We start from the raw sequence: 27534 nt of genomic DNA on the forward strand, positions 1-27534 counted from the left end.
GGAGACCTCAGAGTGAGGGAGACCTCAGAGTGAGGGAGACAGAGTGAGGGAGACAGAGTGAGGGAGACAGAGTGAGGGAGACAGAGTGAGGGAGACAGAGTGAGGGAGACAGAGTGAGGGAGACAGAGTGAGGGAGACAGAGTGAGGGAGACAGAGCGAGGGAGGGAGACCTCAGAGTGAGGGAGACCTCAGAGTGAGGGAGACAGAGTGAGGGAGACAGAGTGAGGGAGACAGAGTGAGGGAGACAGAGTGAGGGAGACAGAGTGAGGGAGACAGAGTGAGGGAGACAGAGTGAGGGAGACAGAGTGAGGGAGACAGAGTGAGGGAGACAGAGTGAGGGAGACAGAGTGAGGGAGACAGAGTGAGGGAGACAGAGTGAGGGAGACAGAGCGAGGGAGGGAGACCTCAGAGTGAGGGAGACCTCAGAGTGAGGGAGAGGGTAGGAGAGAGAGGGAGACAGATGGAAGGAGGGAGAGGGAAGGAGAGAGAGGGAGACAGAGGGAAGGAGGGAGAGGGAAGGAGAGAGAGGGAGACAGAGTGAGGGAGAGACAGTCAGAGTGAGAAAGAGGAAGAGAGGGAGGGGGACAGTCAGAGTGAGACAGTCAGAGTGAGTCAGACAGAGGGAGAAAGGGAGTGAGAGGGAGTTAGACAGTCAGAGTGTGTGAGACAGGAAGACGGAGAGAGGGAGAGAGAGAGTGAGGGAGTGGGAGAGAGACAGGGAGTGGGAGAGAGAGAGGGAGAGAGAGAGGGAGAAAGAGAGGGAGAGAGAGAGAAAGAACGAGAGAGAGAGATGTGTGTATGCCGGGTCTGATGGCTCAGTGGACGAAGGCGTCCGCTGCAGGGACCTGTGATCAACCTCATGGTCACAGTTTTTTTTTGGTTGCTCTAGCCCTGCCCCCTCCCCCACTGACCCCGGCCCCACCAGTGCGGCCCTCGAACACAATCCACACTGTAAATTTGGTCCCCGAGAGAAAGTTTGTAAGTACCCATTCAATAGGATAATGCCAAAGTGTGATTTGCAGCTTCTCAATCATTTCCTAGCAAATTCCCTTTCACATCCCAAAGCACGCATGAACTTGAAACAAAATAAAGAATCAATAAACCTCCTACTGCCCCTAGGGTAAATAAAACCCATATTTGGCTAGTGCACTGCATGGACTCATATCTAAGGGATTGGTCCACTTTTGGCAAAACACATTTGTACTGATTTGACATACTGTGTAGAATGGGTTCTCAATATTCCCTAGGACCCTACATCTTCAAAGAGTTTTGGTGTCCCATTCCCAGCTTTATAGAGTTAGAGAAATTAGCAGAACACACGCCCATAAGTGCCAAGGCAGGTTCTTACCTTCCAACCCAACCTACTCCCTCGTCCTTCTTTTCCTGCATACCTTGGGGCACTGGATTACAGGTATCTCCAGAGGGTAGCTGGTTCAATATCTTGCTACTGGGAGCAGTTACAGTTCTGGAAAGGGATTAATTATTTATTCTTTGCTGCCAGAAGGACTTTCTCTTTTTATTTAGAACTGTGAAGCTTCAAAAGGAATGACTAATTTTTCCATCCACCTTACTTGGGGCCCACTCTGTGCATCCTTTCTATGTGGACTTCAGATTGGTCATCTCCAAGTATGGTCAAGAATAAGCCCACTAAGAATGCTTCCAGGCTGCGTTCATCTTCTCCCTGCTCCAGGCTCCTAACATGACCATTGCTGCATTTAGACCTGCTCTGAAGGTCTTTACATTTGAGGATAGCAGCTTCTGACTGAGCATGCAGGGACACTATTTCAGTTTTCACCTTGGCTTCGTTCTTCTCCAAAATGTTATTCTTGGCTTCTCTAGGATCCTAGTCTCCACGGAGCCCACATATGTACTGCAAAGATCTATTTTGAAGCCATGTTAGGTCGGTCACATTTGTTAATATGTTTTTAGTTACTCTTTCTTTTAAGTTTTAAATGCTCAGAGACTGTTTAACAGGTCGCCATTAGTGAGGTCTGTGTAGGCCAAACTCACAATTGATGATTCAGAAAGGTACGATGGAGACCATGCAGGCTTTTCTGTATGTCTGGCAAAAAGACGTGAAGAAAGTAGCAGGCCTCCAAAATTCTACTCAGCCACTTGGAAATGCGAGTAAAATATTATCAGGTCAAACTATTTTTAGCTCCTACTAGTCCCATTTGGCTAGTAAACTCAGGCTGGAAAGGAGCAGGTGCCCTTTTCATTCAGAAAGTGAATGAGCAATAAAGATGCCATTACATCTTGTTTTTATCTTGACACATTTGCTGTCTGGTCAAGGAAAGAGGTAAAATGTCAGTTTGTCTTTTAACTAACTGCTGTTTGGAAAATAAGGTTTATTTTCCTCGCTCTTATTAGAGCTAGAGGTTTTTATCAAGTGAGCTCTCTGAAGATGTCAGTTATTTTTCCCTAACACATAAGATTTAAATAAATAGCCTGTAAATTAATATTACAAATATTTCAAAATATATCAGGAACTACGAAAGCACATTGTTTGTAATTAAGAAGTGTGATGCAACCAGAGTTAAACAGGAGCACAACAAACCAGAATACTTTACTTGTTGATGTGTAAGGGACACATATTTGCAGAAACTTTATTGCCAAACTTTTATGTTTGTACACTATATAGTTTTATCAGTAAAGCTGCATGTCAGTGGAAAGGTTTGTGCCCATTTCAATGTAAAAGCTACTGATTACCAATGACAGTGTGCTACCACTTTATACTTTAGTTATGTATTTATTCAACGGGAAACATTCCTGCCCCCGATTAAAAGGCTTTTAATGAACTAACAGGCAGGGCAGGGATCACGTGTATCCTATATGTGGCTAGATTTGTATTATATGTGGAAAGGAAGTTTTGTCTATTAAATCAAACAAAAGAGTTTTTTGTACAGCAGACATGCTAAACTCGCATATTTGTAGGTGTTCTCACAAGTGATAATGAAGAAAATGGAAGCTCAATGAATTAAATTATTCGCCCACAATCACATAATTTGAAACCAGTTTATGGGTCAAGAGCATTACAAATAGGTCAAATAGATTATTTAAGTCACTGGACCCCCTGGTCTAGTAACAGTTCTATGATTTTCCGATGCCTGATTAGTCACCCCTTTTGGGTATGCTTCTTTGGTGGCATGGGCCTGCGTGGATCCATTCTTCTGGGCTAGCGGGTTAGAAGTGTAGGATGCTGGAGTTTCTTTGTGTTGGTTCTCCTAGTTCGCACATTCTCTCTGGCTTCTTCTGCAGTACAGCCTCTTCCACCTTCTCCTCTCCTCTACTCTGCACCAGTAGATAAAAGTGTAAAGCAAGCAACCACTAGACACTCCAGGGACACTTTGGCAGGCTTTTTTTAGTCTGAGGGCCGTGACATTAGTTGTTAAATTTAGTTTTGCCTCCATGAAGGCTCAGTGCAATTACTCAGTACTTCCTCATTTTGGGTCCCCATGTTGTGCCACTTTCAGAATTAATCTGCTCTGGTGTACTCAGGTTCACTGTGTCAATCACCACTGTTATCTAGGTAAACTGAAGGAGATTCATCACCCAGGCTAACGAACAATGGCTGGGACTCCCCAACTCAGGAGTCGCCAGTGCCCATACAGTTCTTTCTGATTTACATTACAGGTCCCTGGATCCCAATGTGTCTAGGTATTGTTTGGTGTGAGAATACTAAAGGACAATTATTTTTCCCAAAATGGGGAATCTTCACATAGACTAGATATAAAAAGTGTTACACATGTAAGTTTGACTACTCCTACATAAAAAGTAAACAATAGAAAAGAATACGTTTCTCGAAAAGTATCTAAAAAATAACATTTGTTTCTTAAAATAAAAATATAAAATTAAATACACAAACACATATGTAATAATATTATATATTTAAACAATATTAACAAAACAATTATTTGTAATTGTTACTTAAATAACGTCCCACCCTATCCCCATAAAACACAACACACATCTAATTATAAAACAAATAATAAATACATTACATAATTTAATTACAATTATTAATTAATCAAACGTTTATATTTACTGAACTTCCCACCCTATGCCCCTACACCTAAAGTTAAAAATATATATAATAATTTCACAATCTACAAAATCAATTAAATATAATTATTACTTAATTAACTTCTCACCCTATACTCCTACAAACTGAACCTGCACCAAAAATAATTACAAGATTTACAGAAGTATCAATGAAATAATTAATATTAATCAAAAAATAATTATTAAGTAATTATACTTAGTTAACTTCCTACCCAATACACCTATAAACCTCAAAACCTGCTACAACACTATAACTTAATATTAACAATTAAACAAAAATTATAAATAACTTAAAATTTCAAACTCTTTAAAAAAACATTAACAACACTTAACAACATATAACATATACAAGTACAATATTACTTAAAACACTAAGATAATTAAGGAATGATATTTTTTACAACAATATTACTGTAAAGCACATTATCAGCAATATTCTTGAAAACAATATTTAGATTTTTGTTTTTTAAACTAAACGTTTGTCAGCAATAGTCCTGCATCACAATATTTTTGTGACACAATATTAAAACCTTGCTATTAGTGTCACTTGATATTTTGTCCAAATACCTGTAAAATATAGCTTAACCGTTCAACCTAAGATTGCTTGAAAGCAATGACACTTTCTCTTGGTCAGTGTGACAATCTGGCTGACCTTTCTCCCTTGAGTGAAACTGTTGTACCAAACGGTAGGCAGACAAAATATCGAGTTTTAAATATCGACATACAATAATGTCGATGTTTAAATATCGAAGGGACATAATATAGAAAGTAAGTTATATCGATATGTTTAATATCGTTAGTAATATCGATGTTACTAATATTGATGTTAGTAATATCGATGTTACTAATATCGATTTTTGTATGATTTTTATGTATATTATTATGTATTTAATTTGTATTTATGTAATTTAAGTACATTTTGTATTTTAGTACCGTAGCAGGTTCTGGGTTTATAGGGGAATAGGGTGGGAAGTAAATTAATGATTAATTATTAGGAATAATAAATTACATTGAATTATTTGGTAATACATTTTTATGAATTGGTAATTAATTTTAATTAATTGTTTAATTGATAATTATGTTCTGTAGCGGCGTATGGATTTATAGGGTAATAGGGTGGGAAGTAATTTAATTATAATAAATTCTTTATTATTAGGAATTATAAAATATTAATTAATTGGTAATTAATTTTAATTAATTGGTAATTAATTTTAATTAATAGAATAATTGATAATTATGTTCTGTAGCGGGTTCTGGGTTTATAGGGGAATAGGGTGGGAAGTAATTTAATTATAGTAAATAAATTAATTATTATTAGGAATGATAAATTAATGTTAATTAATTGGTTATTCATTTTTATTAATGGGTAATTATTTTTAAATAATTGATAATTATGTTCTGTAGTGGGTTATGGGTTTATAGGGGAATAGGGCGGGAAGTAATTTAAATGTAATTAAGTAATAATTTATTTTAATTCATTGTTTAGTAAATTATATTATTGTTAATTAATTATTAATTTGTAATTTATTATTATTAATTGGTATTTATTATGAAATCATTTTTACTTAATTATTTATTGCTAATCATGTTTTTAATATTTACGCATTGGTATTTGTAAATAGTTTATATTTATTTAATAATTAATTTTTATTTTTATTTTACCTTCTACGCTATCCAATATTTTCCCTACTGTTGCACTCTCTGGAGTTGGAATAGTAATTGTTACCCCTACGCTACCCAACACTTTCCCTACTGCTGCACTCTATGGAGTGAGAATAGTCCAACATTTTCCTTACTGTTGTTTTTTGGGAGTTGGAATAGTATTTTATTCCCTCTGTTACTTAATATTTTTTGTATTGTTTTAGTTAATGTAGTATATAATTAATTGAAAAAATATTAAAAATAAATGTATTTATTTTAATTTGTTTTGCATAATTATTTAATTTTTATTTATGTTATTATTTTATGTGTATAGATGAATTTGTATTATATAATATTTTTAATTATTTATAAGTTATTACAATAAATATTGCAACTGATTATTAAGTATATATATTATATTTATATGTCTAATTATTTTTTTTATTACATTATGTATATTACTTATTAATTTTAAATAATATAATATATTTTGTACTATGTTTATTATATTTTTAAGTATTTCTTAATAAATTTTACTTTTTTTAATTAAAAAAACGATATTTAAAAAAAACGATATTTTTTACATCAATATTTTTGTACTTACCTTTTTGTAGATAGGATGTCGATATTGTTCACATCGATATTATTGCTCCGATATATTTGCAGGTCGATATTTTGTCTTTCTATATTTTGTCATAGATCCGTACCAAACATAGAACTGAGAGCCTGAAAGTTCAGATGCTTACAGGCTTACTGGGTACTGTCTCCGCCAATCACAACGCTGCCACTGCGAACCCGCCACCCGCGAGCCACGACTGATCTTTACTCAGATGACGGATAAAATGTATACCAAACAGGCCCGCTCTCTGGGCAGGTAACAGCGATGGGGCAGTGGGGCCGGGTGAGGAGGGGGGTATTTCGAGGGTCGATGCCGAAGGAAAATAATTTTCCCTTGACATTATCCCTCGAAATCCCTCCCACGCAGCACCTCCACTGTTATCTGCATGGACCGCGGCTGATAACATACCCCTCAAAAACATAAGGTGAAGTGACACTGAGGTGACATGTTTATGATACAAAATCTAAACATGTGAATAAGAAGATTTGGTTTAGTGTTAACATTGGTGGCCTCCCATGGAGATTCAATCCTTAAAATTGTATTTAAGGGGGGCGTGGCCAAGATGGCGACCGCGGCAGACGTGTGTCTGTGAGGCTCCCGGTCCCGGCCCCAGTTTATGCCCGAAAATAGCTTACAACCCCCCCCCCCCCCAAATATCGCCCTGTGACGACCCTGGCAAGCGAGTTGTAGCGCTGATTTTGTCGGTAAGGCTGATGCTGCAGAGGTTGGCGGAGGCGGCAGCTCTTTTCCGGTCGTGGCGTCCGCGGTCCGCGAGCTGAGCGCCCCCTAAGCGCGGCGGACCCGGGGCTGGCACTGACTGGCCTGGGTGCTGGCGGCGCACTGGAGGCTGTAATCGGGAGCAGCGGAGGCTGGCAGCAGCTCCGGGAAGGAGGCAACAGCGGAGGTGAGAGGTGGGGGTGGCGCCCCCGGACAGGACGTGCATAGACCCCGGGGGCGCGAAAATCGAGGCCCGGGATTCGGGGTCTACCCCTGGAGAGAAGGTCAACCCAAGGGATACCAGCACCCCGGGGGCTGCGGAGGAGGTGCCAAGGGACCCCCCGAGGAGTGATAGCCAGTGGGGGAAGGGGAGATATACGGCTGAGGCAGCTGGAGGAGGCAAGGCCCACCTGCAGGCAGGCGGCGTGGGTGGAAATTGAGGCCCAGGCTTCGGGGCCTAGGCCTGGACGATTGCTTGAAAGCAGCAGGGGTGAATTGGAGACCAGCGCCTAATGGGGCCAGGGCTCGGAGGCTTGGGGAATTACTCCACTGCCCCCCGCTATTTAGGGGCCCGCCACAGAGCAGCGAGGGAGCGCAATCGGGTTGGCAGGACCACGTGGCAGTGCATAGGGGATCCCTGCAGCGACCATTGCGGAGTGAAAGTGCCCACCGGGACTCTGTGGTCCCCCCATAGCACAAGGACCGAGACAAGGGTCTGGTCGAGAGGGGGCCCCTCTCTGAGGATTTGGCCAGCTGGTGAAGAGCAGGATCGGGGGGCGGGGGGGAAGAGGCGGGGAACCCACAACCGAGTGAAACATCTGGAGGGGCGCAAGCGCCTACCCCCACTGAGGACCGGGCGGTGACACAGCGGTCACTGCCGGCCACGTGGACGGAACTCAGCAGCGCAGGGTGGGTGACCCTGTTGGAAGCCGCAGGCCCGGGTGACGGTGGTGGGCTCAGAGTGGCTGGAAGCTAACGCAGTAGCTGAGATCTTTCGAGAGGCAGGTCAGTGGTGTGCCTCGTGACGTCGGGTGGGTCGTGCAGGGGCAGCCGCACCATACTGGACATGTTAGCGAAGGGGTCCGCTAAGGGAGAGAAGAGCCCTGTGGGTCCGGAGGTGGTCAAGGAATCTACCGGGCGGGAGGACGGAGGAGCCCCAATCACTAAGACATTCCTGGAGTCCCCGTTTAACTCATTACGGGATGACTTTCAGACTTTGAAACAAGAAATGGCGGGCGAGTAATGAGAGCTTCGCCGGGACTTGGACGGCCTGGGAGAGAGGGTGGCCGCAGTCGAAGATGTTGATCAAACGCGGAGCGAGGAAGTTGAGCAGCTCCAGCAGGAAGTACTATGCCTGCAGGAGCAGCAACTGGAGTTACAAGCTCACGCGGAGGACCTCGAAAATCGTTCCCGGAGGAACAACATACGCGTCCGCGGGGTGCCATCCAAGGCGGAAGGGGCTGATATCACTTTGTTCCTACAGGGCCTCTTCAGAGGCATTCTGGTGGAAAGTGAGGACTCCTTGATCTGCATTGATAGAGCTCATAGAGTGGGCTTAATACGCAGAGCGCCCTCTCCTCCCCCGGATATATTAGCATTTTTGCCTGACTTTCCATTAAAGGAGCGGATAATGCAAGAAGCTCGTCGAAAACAGCCTCTAAGTTATCAGGGACAGCAAGTGGCTCTCTATCAGGACCTATCCGCTATTACCCTGCAAAAGAGAAGGGCCTTAAAAATCGCCACCGCCTTCCTGACTGAGAAGGGGATCCCGTATTCATGGGGTCACCCCTTTCGCCTGGTTTACAAGTGGAATGGTGTGCTGCAGCAGCTTAGGTCTCTGAAGGACACGTGCGCCCTGTTGGGGATAGATATGCCGGAGGACTCGGTAGTCAGCGAAGATGCAAGCGGGCCCTCACAGGGAAGGCCCTCTCGCTCCACAGGGGAGGGCTGGCAGCGAGTGCGACGCAGGCTGTCATCCAGGACCTCACGCAGGCCGGATCCGACGACGGTGGCGCAGGAGCAGGCGGCTGCCATCAAAGAGGTGTCCAGAGACACGGCGTCACAGGACTAAGTCTCTTCCTCATGCTCGAGGCGGGAGAGGGGGGGATTTTCTACGTTTAGCTCCGTCATCAAGCGAAGCTGATTGGGCAGGGTGGGGGGCCACTGGGGTTGCCAGTGCCACGTTTCCCTTTACTGCTTCATTCCATGGGTCTGCCACGGGACTTGACTGGTCCAGGACTATTTTGACTGATGGGGAGTTTGAGGTTGGGGTTAGGGTGGGCACTGAGAGGGGGGGGGGGTGTTGGGGGGCAGGGGTTGTTTCGAGTTCTCTCGGGGGGTACTACTGGGTGGGGGGGGGGGTTCCAGATCAGAGTATGGATGGTGATGAGTGCGGAAGTGAGATCCCTGGGAGAGGGAGTTGGGGCATGGGAGAACAAGGGGGCAGGGGTGCTGATGGGGGAGGGAGGGGGTCAGCTCTTGAAAGGGGCGTTGGCTAAGGTTGCAGGGCTCGGAGTATGGCAGCCTACTGATGCCGCTGACTGATTTGCGACTCCTTACCTTGAATGTCGGAGGGCTTAACAACCCTGTGAAGCGGAGAGCAATCTTGTCGCTTCTGGAAAACTCAAGTGCAGACCTATGCCTCCTCCAAGAGACACATCTACTTTCCAAAGATTGCCACAGGTTAAAATCTCACCATTTCCCGACGCAGTTTTTCTCCTCAGCCACCACAAAAACTGCGGGTGCCGCCATTTTGGTGTCCCATAGGTTTCGGGGCAAGGTCCTCCAGAAGAACGCTGAAATCAAGGGGAGATTGCTCTCCTATAGGTTTTCATTGGGAGATGCTACTTTCACTGCCTACTCTGTCTACGCGCCTAACGAGGGGCAAGAGAAGATTTTCCACAGGGTACTCAACGAGGTGGCCACGATCTCGGATAGGCACATTGTGGTTGGGGGCGACCTTAATGTGGTTTTTGATACCTTGCTGGATAGGTCAGGACAGCGCTCCATGCAGTCGTGCACTCTATCTGAAGGAGGGCTGTGCAGGATGAGGGAGGAGGGGTTGACTGACTTATGGTGGACCTTGCACCCAGGGGACAGGGATTATACGTACTATTCTAATGCTCACAAAACATACGCACGACTGGATTATTTACTGACGTCCATCTCACTCACAGCGCTGGTGTCCCAGATAGACATAGGGGCAATGGCACTCTGATCACGCGCCGGTCACGGCTACGTTTGATTCCCACCCCTTCCCCGCGCCCCGCGCTGCTGGCGATTGTGGGACACACTACTCCACAGGAGGGAGGTGGTAGACAAAATCAGGGGGGCCATAACGGAATACCTAACGCACAACCAGCCCACTGACACCTCATTGGCCATGCGTTGGGCGGCGCTCAAGGCAGTTCTACGGGGCGAGTTCATAGCGCTGTCTGCGGCGGAGAATGTGAAACGGGCGCGTAAACGGGAGGAGTTGACAGCACGCACACGCAAACTCGAAGCGATACATCAGCGCACCGGCGCGCCGAGAATTTGGCGACAGCTGTGCCTAGCGCCCCAGCAATTGGCGGCTCTCAATCAGGATCGAGCCAAATACGCGGCCCTGAGGGTGCGTCAGATGTATTACACAGGCAGGGACAGCTGCGGGCGCCTGCTGGGGCGTGCGCTCCGGAAGCGGCAACAACGATGCATGGTGCAGGAGATCAGTACGCAGGAAGGACGAAGGGTGACTGGAGACAGAGAGATTGCGGATGCCTTTAGCGATTTTTACTCCTCTTTATATGCTGGAGCCCGTCTGGATCCGGCCGACAGTGCAGCTTTCTTGCAATCAGTCATGTTGCCAACCCTGTCGGCGGACCAGGCGGAACTCCTCGAGAGGGCGATTCGCCCAGAGAAGGTGATATCTGCGATAGCGAGACTCAAACTGGCGAAGGCACCTGGCCCGGACGGGTACACAGCGATCTTTTATAAAACGTTTTGCCCCCAATTGGCGCCGCTACTAACTGCTCTTTTTAACTCGTTCTCAGACGTCGGTACCATTCCGAGAGACCTGATGGACGCCACGATCTCGGTCATCCCCAAGCCTGGGAAGGATCGCACGAATTGTGGGGCATATAGGCCCATATCCCTCCTGAATGTAGACCTTAAACTCTATACCAGCATTTTGACGACACGGCTAGCACCTCTTAAGCAGAGGTTGGTCGACCCGGACCAGACAGGATTTATTCCTGAGCGGCAGACAGCCAACAACAAAAGGGCGCTCCACCTGATCGAACGGGCCACGAGACTGCCCGGCGAGTTCATGATGCTGGCGATCGACACCAAGAAGGCGTTTGATCGCGTCCATTGGCCGTATTTGGAACAGGTGCTACTGCGAGCGGGTCTGGGCCCCAAGTTCCGCACTTGGGTACTGAATTGTTACACCTTCCCCACGGCCACGGTGCGGGTTAATGGATGCTCGTCGTCCCGTTTCCCCATAGAGTGCGGGACTCGGCAGGGATGCCCCTTCCCCCTTGCTTTTTGCGTTGTACATGGAACCGCTAGCGCAGGCCTTTCGGGAGGACACTAGAGTCAAGGGGATCAAAATGGGTGCATACACACACAGGATCAGTTTGTATGCTGATGATGTACTTCTCTCTTTGGCTACAGCGAGGAAATCATTGCCGGCCAGTGTCTTGATTCTAAACGCGTTTGCAGAAGACTCTGGCTCTCTAGAAGCAGGTTTCCCCTTTAGCTGGGCGACAGAGGCGGTCCCCTATTTGGGGATTCAACTGGCAGCGACTTTACAAGGTACGGTTCGTATTAACTATGCCAACCTCCGCCACACCATTCGCACTGAGTTGGGGCGCTGGCGGCATCTACCGCTCTCCTGGCTGGGGCGGGTGGCGGCAGTAAAGATGACCATCCTGCCACAGGCCTTGTATATTTTCCGAGCCATACGGCTTCGTCCCCCCGAGTGTTGGATCCGCCAAACCCAGTCGGAATTCGCACAGTTTATCTGGAACGGGAGGCGCCCCGAATGAAGCTAAGGCTGGCGATGCTCCCTCCTAAGAAAGGGGGTTTGGGGCTGCCTGATTTGCTACTGTATTATTAAGTGACACAGCTCCGGACCTTGGTAGAGTGGAGTAGGTGGGAATCGGAGCGGCATTGGCTTTTTCAGGATCAGGCGGTGGCGGGTCGACCGCTACAGAAGTCCCCTTCCTACACAGACGACATCGCCCCCCAAACCTTTATGCATCTTACATCACTAGAGTGCCACTGGAGGTATGGGTCCAGACTAGCGTCCGGCACGAATTGACGACCTTCCCGTCGCCCATGACGCCCCTGCTGGAGAATCCGGACTTCGGGCCCGGCAGGGATATACGGGCATTTGCTCTGTGGCATCCGGCGGGTTGTCGGTTTTAATTCCACATGTACTCTGCTGAGGGTGTGTCATCCTTTGAGCGCTTGCGTCAGGAGCAGGGCCTACCAGAGTCAGAGCGCCTGCGATATCTTCAGGTGCGTCATTGGGCGCTTAGTCCCCAGGTTCGGGAGAAGGCCGACCGGAAGCTTAGCCGGTACGAATATTGGCTCATTACGCGGACGACAGACAAGCGGCTCATTTCTGACCTTTATCGCATGCTCTTAGAGAGATACTCCTGGATATACCCACTTCGAAACAGAACTTCCGAGATTTCCGGCATATATTCTTCTGGGGCTCCCCAATGCTATCACTTTCCCTTTGAGAGCGCGAAGAGGCCGCCTGATCGCAATTACACTGGGCTCCGCCATCCAAAACATTTTGGCCCTTTGGCGCATATCGCAGGTCTTATCTTTTCAGGGATGGTTAGGCCGCCTTTGGTCAGTTTTTGGGGTGGAGAAACTTTCCTTGGTTCAAGCAGGTGAAGGGGCCAGGTATGCGGAGCTATGGAAACCATTCTTATCTCTGTTGGCCACGGAATTCAGAGAAGTGACATGCCCCCGTTACTTACGGCTGTTCCGACTGTTGTCGCCTGATGTCTGATTTGTTGTCGGGAGAATGGATGAGTGCTGGGAATGGAGTGATGGTCCTGGAACGGGGGAGGAGGCTGGGTAGGTCACGGGGTAGTTGGGGTTCCGGGCGGTGGGGGGCGGGGGGTGGTCCCTTACATGGCTCTTTCGCTTTTGACTCTGGAGTAGATGCTGCTGCGCTTTGTTCAGGGGTCTGGCTGGGTGTGTACACCCTTTTGGAAACTTCGATTCGATGTTACCACCCTGAATCTGGGTCAGTTTGCTCGCGTTGTGTATGCTGCTTGTCTTTTGCATTGTCTGAGAGTCAATAAAAACATTTAATACTAAAATTGTATTTAAGTGCCTAGCAAACTCAGTATTACACTTAGAGACTGGAATCAGCTGGTCTGCCTTCTGTCTACTAGTATGGAAAAAAAAGAGTTTCCTTATTGAGCATTTGGACTGAGACGACATTGTAATAGAAGTCAGGAGATAGTTCTTCGTTCTAACTTCATTTGGAAAGGTGTGTTTTTGCAGAGGTTTATGCATACTCATCTAAAAGTTTTTGGTATCAAAATAGAAGTACAACAGCATCATGGGTCCTGCTAAGATAGTTCTATAATATATAGTCAGTGGAGACTTACCAATAACAACATTGTGCTCTGGATGGCTGGAAATAATGGCTTTAATCTGCCCAGTAGCTTGCTGGCGAGAAGGCAGTTTAAGGTTGGGATTACAATTTGTGTTGTCCAAATAAAGAACATCGATTTTCTTCATATTATTTAATGGAGGCTGCTCCAACATATCAGGGCTGTAGCGGAAGTCACCTGTGGGATGAAAAAGTAAATAACGTATAAATAGGAATCCGCCAGCTGTGTAGATTTTTTCTAAAAATAAATCTTTCTACACCGTAGAGGAAATCAGAAAGTAGTTAACTCTCAAGTTGGTATCAAAAGTCACACTGAGAATTGTTCAGGTCAAAAATAAATATGGACCAACTACTCTCAATCGTACATCATAAGAATACTGTATGTCACAGAGGAGTTCTATGACTATGTAGAGGAATGGAGCAGAAGGCAGGGAATTATAGGCCAGATGTAGGTGGCCCAATACCGGTAGGTAACTGCCGAAATTACCGAATTTCGGCCGTTACCGACCGGTATTGGGCATTTGGGATGTAGGCGGCCTCTATTGCGAATTCGATAATTTACTGATTCGATATTTTAAGGAATCAGTAAATAACAGATTCCTTAAAATACCGAATTGGTAAATTACCGAATTTGCAATGTAGGGAGCACTCAAATGAGTGCTCTTCCCATTTTAGGATTCGTTATTTACCACCAACTATAAGTTGGTGGTAAATAAGAAATATCTTTGAAAATGCAAATCTGTGCATTTTCAACTGTGCCATGTAGCAGACATACATGCCCTTAGAGCATGTATGTGTGCCACATCTGCACACAAGCACGATTCAGAGGTGCAACAGGGTGTCAAAGTGACACCCTGGAACCCTTGAATGTTTCCCCCATTTTACCAAATCGGTATTTACCGATTCGGTAACTGCCATTCATTCCTATGGGCCTCCAGGCCCATAGGAATGAATGGCAATTTCCGAATCGGTAAATACCGATTCGGTAAATACCGAATCTTCCCGATTCGGTAATTTTACCAAAAATGTATCTACATCCCATTTACCTATTCTTAAATACCGAATCGGTAAAATTCGGTATTTAAGAATAGGTAAATTGGGATTACCTCCATCTGGCCCTAACACCCGCATGCATCATTGTAGGAATTTGCGATTCCTAAATTGTGAAAATTAAGGAATCGTTATTAGGAATCGCAAATTCCTATGCATTAAAAATTCGCAAAAGTTTTAGCGATTTCTTAATTTTCCTTTTTTGCGATTCCTTAATTGCGAATCGCAAATAAGGAATCACTTTACATTGATTCCTATGGGCCTAGAGGCCCATAGGAATCAATGGAAAGGCATTCTAATTTTGCGAATTCGTAATTAAGGAATCGCAAAATGAGAATTTATTTTATTTATTTATTTATTTATGGGCTTATATAGCGCTATGAATAAACTCCCAAGGGAGTATCTCCGCGCTGAATGCAATGTCAAGGGTGCAGGGGGGGTCCAGAGGACCCCCCCTGCACCCCTGGAATGTCACTCAAGTACATTTTACTCACACACATGTCCCAAGGGCATGTGTGTGTGTAAAATGTAAGTTTCAAAAATGCATTTTTTAAACTTTTCGCAAATTACCATGAAGGTTTACTTCATGGTAATTTTCTCCTTCCTAATTGCGAATTCGCCAATTAAAAAAAATCATGCATAGCATTTAAGAAATCGCAAAAATTGCGATTTCTTAAATGCTATCGCAATTTGAGAAATCGCAAAAAATTGCAATTTCTAAAACTGCGAAAAATGAAAAAAAATGATGCATCCCAAAAAAGGTTTTTACATTCGCAAACGGCCGATTTTTGCGATTCGCGCCGTTTGCGAATGCAAAAAAACGTTTGATGCATGTGGGCAATATAACACACAGAAACATCCTAATCATTGCCAGGCTCTTTTTTAAACTTTGGTCTCCCACTCTTGCTTCTAAAAGTGATATAATGGTCACAGATATAGTGAAGCAATGTGGCTTCTGCACTCTAGGTATAAACACCAATATGTAATTTGCAATTTCTTGTAAAAATATATTTTAAACAGTTTAATGTGTGGCTCTGAATGTGTGATTACATGAAAATAAATGTCCTCCTACAGTTCAATAAATAAACACTTTTTATAAATGTTTCTTTTTCAGCTAATTACTGTGAGCATTAGATGAAAAATAATTCAGAACAGTTAAAAAGCTAGTTATTGTTTTCAGAGCATTCGTAATTCTGTTCAGAGACCAATATTTCCCAGTGTCTACTGGTTAGGCAATAGACATTGTGACCTCCCAACTCAAATGTAATAATTTACAGTAGCCTAGTCTGTTTCGTATTATAGATGACGAGTGATGTCCAAATTAGATTGTATTTTATACAATAACAAGCGGTAGGTGCCATTAACGGATTTGTTTTCTACACTGGGGCTCTAAGTGACCTCAAATTGTCAACAAGACAAAAACTGAAGTTGTTTAATATACTAATTAGAACCAAGAGGAGGAAAGCTACACACTGACTGCTACCTATCTCCAATAATATGTTATACATGTCTCCAAACCTTTTCTGTGCAGCGGATCCTATGCATACTATACAAAAACTGCGCACGGAAAGAGGGATCAGTAGGAAGCCTTGCACAACATGGCCTCAAGCCATCAGCCTCCTTCCCTTAATTTAGTATAAAAATACCATTAACCATACGCCATGCCATGTTAGTGTCCTCCTCCCAAATAAAATAAATAAATCTAAAGCCCCGCTACCCTCCAGGCCATACTTAAAGATACCCTCACACATTTCCATCCTAATATTTGGAAAAACTCTACTACCTTGAGTCCAAGCACCCTTCCCCAACAACCTCTGCTGCGTGACTCTCTGTCACCCAAAAGAGGTACTCTGGTCTGCATCAGACAGATTCTGTGAGAAAGCAGCTGTCTGCATGCCTGGAATCATGTCAGAGTGGACATGTGCATACTTGTACCAACAGGAGCAGACCATGGGTAACAAGATTTTGTTTTATTAAGATGGTAGGATCATCCCTACCAAATTAATAACCACTTTTAGGCAGCGTGCTTGTAATATTGACAGATTATCGATGAGAACTGTCTGGGGAAACTTTCACTCACTACCATGCACACCTGGCTGAAAGCTATATTACCACTCTGTGTTATAATTACAGGTATTTTTTCTTCCTGATTTACCAATGAGAATGAGGCATCATGCCAGTCTGGAAGTCTGCAATCTGTTTTGGTTTCATATTGGACTACCAGCAGACTCAATCCTGCTGTGCTCTGAACTGAAGTTCACAAATTAATGCATTTGCAATGGACACAAATACATGAGGGATTATAAAATGACTGCGTCTATGAAGTTTAACTTAATGACAGAGAGGAAAGATACTGAATGCAGGAAATGGAGTAGCCTTATAAGTTTCTTTATTCATGAGCGGTACCACCGACAGGTCAGCTCGCCAGCGTTTACTGAATGACTCATGACATTCCCATGAAATCATTCTAATCCAGCCATGAGCTAGACATTCCAACATCACTCAAGAACAAGTTATTTAAAACACATCCCCCATACAATAAAACAAAAATAAATAAAGAAAAGGGAAAGACAAAGCAAACAATAACAATAGCAAAAACATGGATCTTCAATTCTCATATGTATGTGAGAAGCCATGAAAACGGTAATAACATGACAAAAAGTAATCTGTAATCTAAATGAGAAACCTAACAGTTGTACAAGTAAAGAATATAATCCCTGAACTTCCCAGATATCTTCCTGCACCTGCTTAAGGAAGAATTACGTATGTCATCCTCCCAAGGAACACTGCCGTCAGGAAAACCTTTAACAACGACACCAGGAGATTTCCCAGCAAATCTCCCACGTCTGGACATGCTCCAGGTAAAACCAGTGTCAACAGTTACAACATTTGTCCTGATGGCTGTGATGTTGTAAGGAGCCATAAAACCAGAGGATCCCTTTCAGCTGTTTGTTTTAAAAAAAAGATTTTATTAGAGAAAAAAAAATCACAATCATACACAGCTTCACGCCTACCACCCAGGGGCCGGCAGCTCGACCTCAATAGGCACTTACACAGCTTTTAAGCCAACATCCCAAAGAGGGCAGGCAGTGTCACAACGCATACCTTATGCTTCATCTGAATCATAGCTCATTGCACAAAAGAGCAAATAACATAAATAACGACATTGCATATTTCAGTCAGGAATCTATCAGCGTTTGTTAAAAACACAGCAGGTGTAGTAGCAGACTTAGGCCAATCGACCCTATATCCCTTCTTCCCTTGGCTCCAGTCCCTTGGGGTCTGCCAGCCTAATCAGAAGCTCCCACCGTGAACCCAGTCGTCCCACTAATCTCACAATGACTAGGGCCAGTGGCCTACATACCACCAACCGCAATTTGACAAAATGGGGCTCTTAAACAGATGCCACTGGTTCCGCTGTCTCCTCATCTCCAGGCTCCCCAGCCCTATTAAGCTTGTATGCCATGTATAGCCTCCAAAAGTTCTTCGGTCTGCTCCGTGGAGGGAACAGTTCACTAAAATTCTCTGATAGTGTACAACAGTAGAGCAGATCATGTGACCATTGCTTTATTGTGGGACCTCTCATCCAGCACATTGCTACTCTGCGCTTGGCACAACGCAAACCCATATCTACTAGCCTTCGTATTGCCTTAAAGAGTTTTTTTGAATATCCAAAGAGTGCAACTGCAGGGTCCGGTGTTAACTCCATCTCTACCACCTGGCCCAATTCTCGGAAAATATCCTCCCAGTAAGAGAATTCTCCTGGGCATTGCCACACTAGATGTATAAAATCTGCTGTAGGTGCATGACACCTGTCGCAAATCGCGTCCTCCCGCAGCCATATCTATGTAGTCTCTCTGGAGTATAATATACTCTATTGATGTATTTAAAGTGAATGAGTCTATGCCTGCCATGGAGGGAGATACGCCCAGTGTTAGTGCAACAGTAGTCCCACATAGAGTCGTCTATTGCTAATTGTAGATCTCTCTGCCATGCCAACCTGGCTGCTGTGAATCGATTAGCTCTATTAGACATAGCTAATTTCTATATATTAGTGACCATTTTAGGAGGAGATTTACTTTTTATGACATAGAACAATTCCAATACCTCAGTGGGTTCACACAGATCCTCCCCCAACAATTCACTTATAGCACTACGCACTCTATAGAACTGAAAGTGTTGTAAAGTGGTGCCTGCGCCTGCCGCACCCTTGCTTGTTCCCAGGTTTTAACATCTCCATCCTGAAACAGATCACCAGCCGAGTCGATGTTGATTGGGTGTAGCGCTCGTGTAATCCCCCCACCCCACGTCCCTGCAGGGGGCTAGCCAAAGAGTCTACTCAATTGGCATAGCCGGAGAATACAGCAGCGCCCCCGCCTGCAGTTGCAGTAGGGTATGCCAGGCGTGGCGTGTCGAGTTAAGAGAGTCAAGTATACCGGTTCTACAGTCCACGGGTTCAAATATCATAGCTGGAAGGGGAAGTGGGTCAGCAAATAGTTTTTCCATCTGAAGGAACTTGTGCCCCTTGTGCTGCTCTGTAATATAACTCGAAATCTGGTGCGACCAGTCCCCCTATATGATATGGCAATGTGAGAACAAGCCACTGCACTCGTGCCTGTTTACCCGCCCAAGCCAATTTCAACAGTGATTGATTTAGTCTGTGGAAGAAGGAGCGAGGTAAAACAATCAGGATGTTCGTGAAAAGGAACAGAAGTCTGGGCAGTATGTTATGTTATACTATTTTTATACAGCGCAAATCACCAACCGGTCTCCAAGCGCTTCTAGAGAGTGAGCAAGTCACTAGAGCAGAAATAATTGGCAGCGGTGGAAGCAGAGATTACGCAGTTGTTAGTGGCTCTCTGAAAAGGAAGGTCTTTAAGAACTTCCTAAAGATGAGCAAGACCGGTTCCTTTCGCAGGTACTCCGGCAGATCATTCCAGGCCTGTGGGAGGAGAACAGAAAACGCTCTACCCACTTTGAATTTAGAGCTGTACCTGGGTGGAACTGGCCTACATGCCTCAGATGATCATAGGACCCGACTGGGAACATACTTCCTCAAACGATTTTTTATATCTTTCGGTGCCTCACCATAGATTGCCTTGTGGGCGATACGAAGACCATTACACTGCACTCGCTGTTTAATAGGCAATCAGTGGAATTAATGTAACAGAGGGGTGGCTTGTGTCCTCCTAGAGAGTCCAAAAATGAGCCTAGCCGCATAATTTTGTAAGACTTGCAGTCTCCAAAGGAGCTTCTGACGAAGGCCAAGGTAAAGGGCATTACCGTAGTCTAGCCGAGAGATGACAGTGGCGGAGACAATTGACTGTAGTGCGGATGTAGATAGGAGGGGAACAAGTTTCCATAACTGCCTAAGTACACCCGTACAGATTCCCACAACAGAGGAGACCTGACAAGACAGACAATTCCGAATCAATTTTCAGCCCCAAGCTTTTTACCGCCGGGACTTGTACTGGAACCACTCCCAATTCTGAGGGCCAAAAAAGATCATACCATGGGCTATTATTTGTTGGAACAATGAGAACTGCGGTTTTATCCAGATTTATTTTCAAAGAATTGGCTGCCATCCAATTTACAGTGAACCTGACAGGATTTTTTTACTGAATCACCATTTTCATGATGGAGACTCGGCCGATCAGAGACAGTGGCAATCGGTTCCAAGACTCAACATCGTCCTCCAATTTATCTATTGCAATGCCATAATTCTCTCTAAATATAGTCTCGGAGTCTGTATGTAGCCGAATACCTAGGCATCGAACAGATTCTGTGGACCATTGTAACGGGTAGTCCATCTCGAAATTAGTCATGACTGGAGTGCGCGGGAAGACAATGGATTTAGCCCAGTTAACTAGTAATCCTTTACACTGTATGTCCATGAGAAGGAAGGTTGTGCATTGTCAGTTCTGATGCAGTCTTTTGGGGACAAGCAGCGTCCATGCGCGTATTTTTCGTCGACTTTAGATCCGGTAGCTAAGTCGTTGCCGAGTTGTTTGTGAGCCACAGCCGCAGCAGCTGTTTCTATTCGACAGTCTACTGGGTTAGTGATGAATAACATGTTGATCGTGATGGTTCCACATGCGGTGGATACTTTGTTAAACAGAACCAAGACACAGCACTCAACTAGTGCTCGATTGTCAGGTTACGAGTTGACACTCCTAGCGAGTCATGTGCACATAAAGAGGTGCAGTACGTAGAATCCAGCCACGTTGTTGCCGATTTCAGTTGAGACAGAGAATGTTGAAGAGTCGCATGATTGTTTCCTTAGAACTGAGGAAGAAACGAAAGGGAGGATAGACCTCAAGGACACTCCTCTTCCAGAATATGATGGTACTTTGTGGGTTGATGGTTCATGTTTCAAGTTGCCGAATGGTGATACGACTGCGGCATATGCTGTTACGACTTTGCATACGATTGTTGAAACTGCACGTATCCCACATAACTCAGCACAAGCAGCAGAGTTGATTGCATTGACAAGAGCGTGTGTGTTGGCAAAAGGAAAACAAGTGAATGTGTACACTGACGGTCAGTATGCATTTGGTGTGGCTCATAGTTTTGGACGATCGTGGAAAGAACGTGGGTTCATGACTTCGCATGGTGCTAAGATCCAGCATGGTCAGTTGGTGAATGAGCTTCTTGAGTCACTGACCTTACCGCTACAAGTTGCGATTGTGAAATGCAGTGCACACAAAAAGGTTACAGATGATGTTGGTCGCGGAAATGCGTTTGCGGATGAAGTTGCGAAAGAAACTGCAAGGAATATAATGAGTCGAATGTATGTCGCAGGCCCTGCAAGATGGATTGGTGAAGTTGGAATGTGTGAAGATACGATTGAGAGTGTGAAGTCCATTCAAGCTGAAGCTTCAGAGAAAGAGTTGAATGAATGGAGAGAAAGTAAGGGTAGATTGGACTCAAATGGTTGTTGGGTCGAATTGTCAGAACATCAGCGATGGTTGTTACCCGATGCGTATGTGCTTGCAGTGGTGACAATGGCCCATGGAATGGCTCATATCAGTGTGAAAGGGATTTGTAAGTTGTTGGCTCCGGTATGGCAAAATGCTGGAATCCCCAAGTGTGCAGAGAATGTGGTCAAGAATTGTATGATATGTCTGAAATACAATCCTGGTAGGGGAACCCCAACTCCAGCTGGTCATTTTGCGCCTCCAACGTATCCGTTCGAGGTTTTGCAGCTAGATTTCATCCACATGGAAAGGTGCAACAATTTGAAATACGTACTCGTTGTTTGTGCCTTTTCAAGATCGGTAGAAGCATATCCCTTAAAGGACAATACTGCCTTATCCACAGCTAAAGCCCTCGTCAAAGAATTCTTCCCCAGATTTGGAATGCCGAGAATGGTCTGGAGTGATAATGGGAGTGAATTTGTGGGTCGAGTGATGAAGAAAGTATGTGAAGGGCTAGGCATTCAGCAGAAGTTCCACGCTGTAAATCACCCCCAATCAGCTGGACTAGTAGAGTGCTATAACGGCACGCTAAAACTGAAATTGGCCAAGATTCAAGCAAGCTCTGGTCTTAAATGGCCTGACGCTCTGCCCTTAGCACTCCTATCAACAAGGATGACTGCGCATTCTCGGGTGGGACTTAGTCCCTATGAAATCGTGTTCGGCCGCCCGGCCAACATATGGGGAGTGCCAAGGCCAACCAAGTTCAGCGAGTTAGAACACCCTGTACTGCTTGATTATTTGTATGAATTGACGGCTAAATTGCGTGCTTTACACCAACAGGTCCACGACAGCCTGCCTCAGGTCTCTGAAACCCCAGGACATCCGATCGCTCCTGGAACCTGGGTGCTGATTAAAAAACTTCCAGCGAACAAAGAATGACCAGCCCCGGTGGACCGGCCCCTATCTAGTCCTTCTCTCAACAAGATCAGCTGTTCGAGTGGAAGGGAAAAAGAACTGGGTCCACGGCGTCCACTGCAAGAGGGTCCCTTTGCCTCTACCATACGACCGGTGGACCCAGGAGGGAATCGCTGACTCCGAGACTGAGACTGTGCCTCGTTTTCTGCCTTTTAGCGATGCACGTGTAAAAGGAACAACTTCTGAACAGGAAAGCGATAATGTTTTGCAAGAAGCTGTGCCCCCGTCCATTCGATTGAACACTACAGAGCCTGAACTCTTATTCCAAGACCAGACAACACCTGGAAGAAGCTGCTATAATTTGAGGCCGAGAACTATGAATATGGACAAATAAAAAATATTTTCTTCTATTTTTGAAAGTGCAGCTCTCTCATCTGAGAAACGTGCTTATTTTTGTTTTTCGAACCGCCATCCGGGTTCAGCTGCTAGGGTCGCGGTTGCCCAAGTCTTTGGGGTGCAGCCTAAGACGTTAGGTCGACAGTTCTGGTTGGTCTGAGGGAGTTGCCCTGGACTGACAGAAGCATTCCTTAGCATAGAACACCCTACCACCGCTGGCAGCAATAATAGAGGATGGAGTTTTTCAAAATGGAGAGACCTACCGAACAGATGAATTTTAAAACCAGAATGTGTATAATGATGACAAAGACACGATTTTTGATATTATGTATTTTTATGTTGCTTAGTGTAATGACGTTTTTAATAGGATATGTTTTATTCACTTTTCAAGTGACATTTGCACCCACTACACAGCCCTTACCTCCTTCTACTGTTTCCTCGCATTCTTTTCACCCTCTGCCTGAACACGAGTCCGCTAGGAGATCAGAATTTGCCAACAACTCATTCATTCAGCTCTTACACCAACAGCAACTAGTAGTGAACACGACTAACTGTTGGGTGTGTGGTCTTATGCCACATACTACCGATAAGGGTATCCCGTACTTGGTTCTACCATTCAGCTACAATGGTTCTTTGTGGGCGTTTCAGACGATGTTCATATATGCCATCGAACCATACCCCCCACGTTCCACAAGAAGTAACTCGAGCAACAAGGCATTGGTAGTGGGAACCACAAATATGAGCAGAGACATTGACTCGTATAGAACCATTCCCAGAGATGAGTTGCAAGCATACACTAGATGGAACATAACAGGATATAGAGTTGCTCTGAGTGAGAACCAGCAAGCAAAAAGATCCTTCCTGATTTGGATTGTACCCCATCAGGGTCACCTATGTCTGCAAAGTAATGGCAAAAATCCCAGAGCTCAGTTAGGGAGAAGTGTCTGCACTGAAACATATGTTTTTGCATCCCGGACTTCCCCTTCGTTCTTAGCAGCTAAAGGCACCTATTTCATCTGCCATGATAGAGCCTATACATGGTTGCCCCCTGACTTCTCGGGCACATGTTTTGTTTCGTTCCTGTTGCCTCCCTCCTACACGGCCATGGCAGATTACCATAAGACAAGGATAGTTAGAGGTGTCGTGAGTAAAGACGACACTGCTGGACAAGAATTTGGAGATTTCATAAAGGGTTTTCTGCCGTTTTGGGGGCCTATGGTGAACAGCAGGAACATAAGGCAATTGACAAGGGTGGTTGAATCCACTGTAATTGAAACTGCCAGTGCCCTTAGTAATTTGACTGCTGAGCTTCAGTCGGATCGCCTTATGAGTCTTCAGAACAGGGTCGCATTAGACGTCATACTTGCAGACCGAGGTGGGGTATGTAAAGTGATCCAATCAAGTTGCTGCATTTTCATCCCATATAACGCTCCGACAGTATACCAGGCCATCTCCAAACTGCATAAAAGCTCTGAATCTATTCACGTGGATAAAGGAGACTGGTCACTGATGGGGTGGTTCTGGGAACTGATATCCGCCTGGGGATGGAAGATTCTGATAGTCATTGGGATAATCTTAGCCATTCTTTTCCTGTTCTGTCTGTGTATACAGTGTGCTCCTGCAATATTTGGCCTCTGTGCTACATCGTGTGTAAGGAAACCTGTATCAAGAAACGAGCTAAGTAATAGGATGATGCTACAGCAACATCTCAATGACTTTATGAATATAGACGTGGACTCAGATTAGCGTGAGTATAGGTTATTTGCCTATGTAAGGGCAAAAGGAGGGGCTGTAGTACTGAAAATTCTGGACCAGTGTTATAAACATCGTCATACCATGACGATTTTGGTATCGGCAGACCGGTAATGATTTGAATACTGTGCGTAAGCATTTTAGTCATGATCGGGTGACGGAATCACCCTGAAATCGGAGTTTCCGTTTCAAACCCTCGGGTTCCATTTTGTGATTGCCCTCACATAGGCCCAATGACTAAGGCCAAAACGACTCTGAAGGACACGTACACCTTTGCTGACTCCTCTGTGACCTGGGCAAGCTGACTCCACTGCCCGAAGCCAAACCTGTTCGGCCCGTTCCTTTCCCAGTGGCCGAGCGAGATTAGTATCAAGGCACAACATATCATAAACCTTTCACTGCACACAGACCATGCCTAATCTTACACACACCTGTCTCTGTTTCTTGCTTTATGACTTGCTTTACGAAGAGGAGGTGCCCGATTTTATTGGGGGTCCGTCGATATCTGATGAAAATACTGGGCCTTGCCGGGTAATTGATTGCGGACTGGACGAACTGAAATATGGGCTTGTCATCATGACTATGCTTTTTCTTTGTAGTAAAAATATGTGAATGGTCAACTGTAAAATAAGGAATGTTTGCCTGAAGCATATTATTTTGTATAAAAGAAGAAGACTGGCTTTGTAAGATTGAGCAGTCTCCTGAGAATATACAGAGTGCTGTACCTCTAGGATACCTGTTACTGGCTGCAGCCAATAAATACGATCTTTGACTTCACCTACAAGACTCTGTGTTTCTGTAGTCTGAAACAGGAAGCACTCGAAGTCTTTGGGTGTTGTTCCCTGGCACCGTTGGGTTCTTAAAAACCCAGTACTTCAGTCATTCCCTGTTACAAGATGAAACCATGACAGAAACAAATTCAGGAGCTCAACCATGTAGACTTACGGTCTATTAACTCAACATTTAGCAAAGAAAAATGAGTCAGAACCAGTCCTGAGTTTGGCAATCAAGTGCAGTATTTAAGCAGGGAGGTGGGTATGATAACAGGGAATGATTATAGACTGCCTACTATAGAGAGGAAGGGAGACCCAGGAGTTTGGTGGCTGGGCCAGAGCTATGGTAGAATTTGGTGGATTCTTATCATGGGTTCATGATGTGATCATTAAAATAGCTGTGTCTTAGAATGATTTCTGAATTGTAGGAGGAATGGTACAAGGAGGATGCCTGTGTTTGGATGGGAAAGGTTGAACTCCTGTTTTTCACTTTGAGCTTCTTGCCTTTATACCTGATGAGGTTGTTGTGCAACCATGAGTACCTACGCGGATAGGGATTCGGACATGACTACTAGTGCACCAGTTCCTGTTGTTTCATAGCAGCGGCATCACATTTTAAAGATGGTGCAAGCATAGAAAGGCAAGCAGAGCAGGTCCTTCCAAGTGGAGCTGATGTGTTGCATTCCTTCAGTCCTTTGATGAGATGAGCAGTGTGTAGGAATTTCTTCATTGAGACAAACTTAAGAGTCAGGGTTGCCAGTTGAGCAAGCACTGGTGAGCACCCTGCTTCCCATATACATGCTTGAGGACCATGCTTAAACAATTGTTCTTAATTAAGCTTCTGGGAGGTAGAGCTTCAATTCCTTCAACAGCGCAAAGTGGAACAATGATGTCTTGGTGTACCTAGCTAGCTCTGCCTGGATGAGAAGTCAGTTTGAGACTAATTCTGAGCAATTTAACATTTGTGGCTAGCCAAGGTGTGACTACATCAAGCCTCACGTCAGATAGCAGTACGGATATTGGCTTACTTGTTGATATTTTTGAAGAAGAGGAAAATAGTTATAGTCGGTTAAAACCAAAATAAGCTCTGGATATTTAATACTGCCTGACAGCAAAGCAGGTATTGCGGGTGCTGAAGATGTATATCAATATAGATTAGCTGACCACTACCTAACCAAAACCAGATGAATGCACAGGAATCAGGCACTAAGGAGGACTCCTACAAATCAAGCAATTCTTGAAACAATCTTCACTGGCATAAAAAGGCCTCCTAGAAAGTGACAGGTACAGAGTGAGGGAGAAAGAGGGAATAGCACAGAGACTATTTCAGACCTGCTAGACAGCTAGAGACTCTCGCATGTAATTTCTGTACTTGAAATGTACCACTTTGTTCTTAGAAGTTAAAGTAAATCAAAATTACATAGTCTACAATTCTTAATTTAACACTGAACTACCATCTGGCCATAGTGTGAGAAGTTATACTTGCATGAGATAATCAATAAAATGATGCCCAAACCATTCCTGAAACAATACACGTGAATGCTTTTACATAACATTGCAAACAAACATTAATGAGTAACTTATATTCATATCATATAAAAAAGCAATTCAAAATCAGTAACTAACAAAAACGTTCACAATACATGTTTAATAGTACACAACCATTTTATGTTACACTACCAGTAAGCACTGATTACAGGCTATAGGCCATAAATGGTCAACAGAGGGTTATGTCCAATTAATACTGTACTGTACTTGCATCAAGTTCTCTGCTACCTTCCTGGCTCTCAAGGAGGTAGCCTTAAGTGGATAATATTCTACGTATGGACACACACTTTTCCTCAAGAGTTGCAGAGGTTTGAAGGCATGCACCTTAAGAAGATGCAAAAGGACAAATTTAAGGCTGAACTGTAAGGCCTTTAGCTGGTAGTATTTGCCTTTGACAATGAAGCATATGTGGGGACTGTGTTGTGAATGAATAGGGATTTAATAGAAAGCTTCGTCCAGAGCCATGGGCGAAAAAATAGCTGTTGTGGTGCACACATAGTAGAATCTGTTGCAGCGTTACCACCC

At 44.7% G+C, this 27534-nt stretch overlaps 1 protein-coding gene across 2 annotated transcripts in view; it reads right to left on the bottom strand.

The window, feature by feature from the left end:
• The window catches only part of LOC147712609 (5' exonuclease Apollo-like), a 101791-nt gene that overhangs the window by 22380 nt on the left and 51877 nt on the right, over positions 1 to 27534 (bottom strand). The window contains exon 4 of one of the 2 annotated variants that reach the window (XM_086923316.1): positions 13654 to 13836. The exons of the other annotated variant lie outside the window; for it this stretch is intronic. Coding sequence (XP_086779442.1) covers positions 13654 to 13836 — 183 coding nt within the window. The remainder of the gene's footprint in view (positions 1 to 13653; positions 13837 to 27534) is intronic. 2 annotated transcript variants of the gene reach the window in all.

Source organism: Lissotriton vulgaris, chromosome 5 (assembly GCF_964263255.1).
Source record: "Lissotriton vulgaris chromosome 5, aLisVul1.2, whole genome shotgun sequence".
NCBI classification, from domain to species: domain Eukaryota; kingdom Metazoa; phylum Chordata; class Amphibia; order Caudata; family Salamandridae; genus Lissotriton; species Lissotriton vulgaris.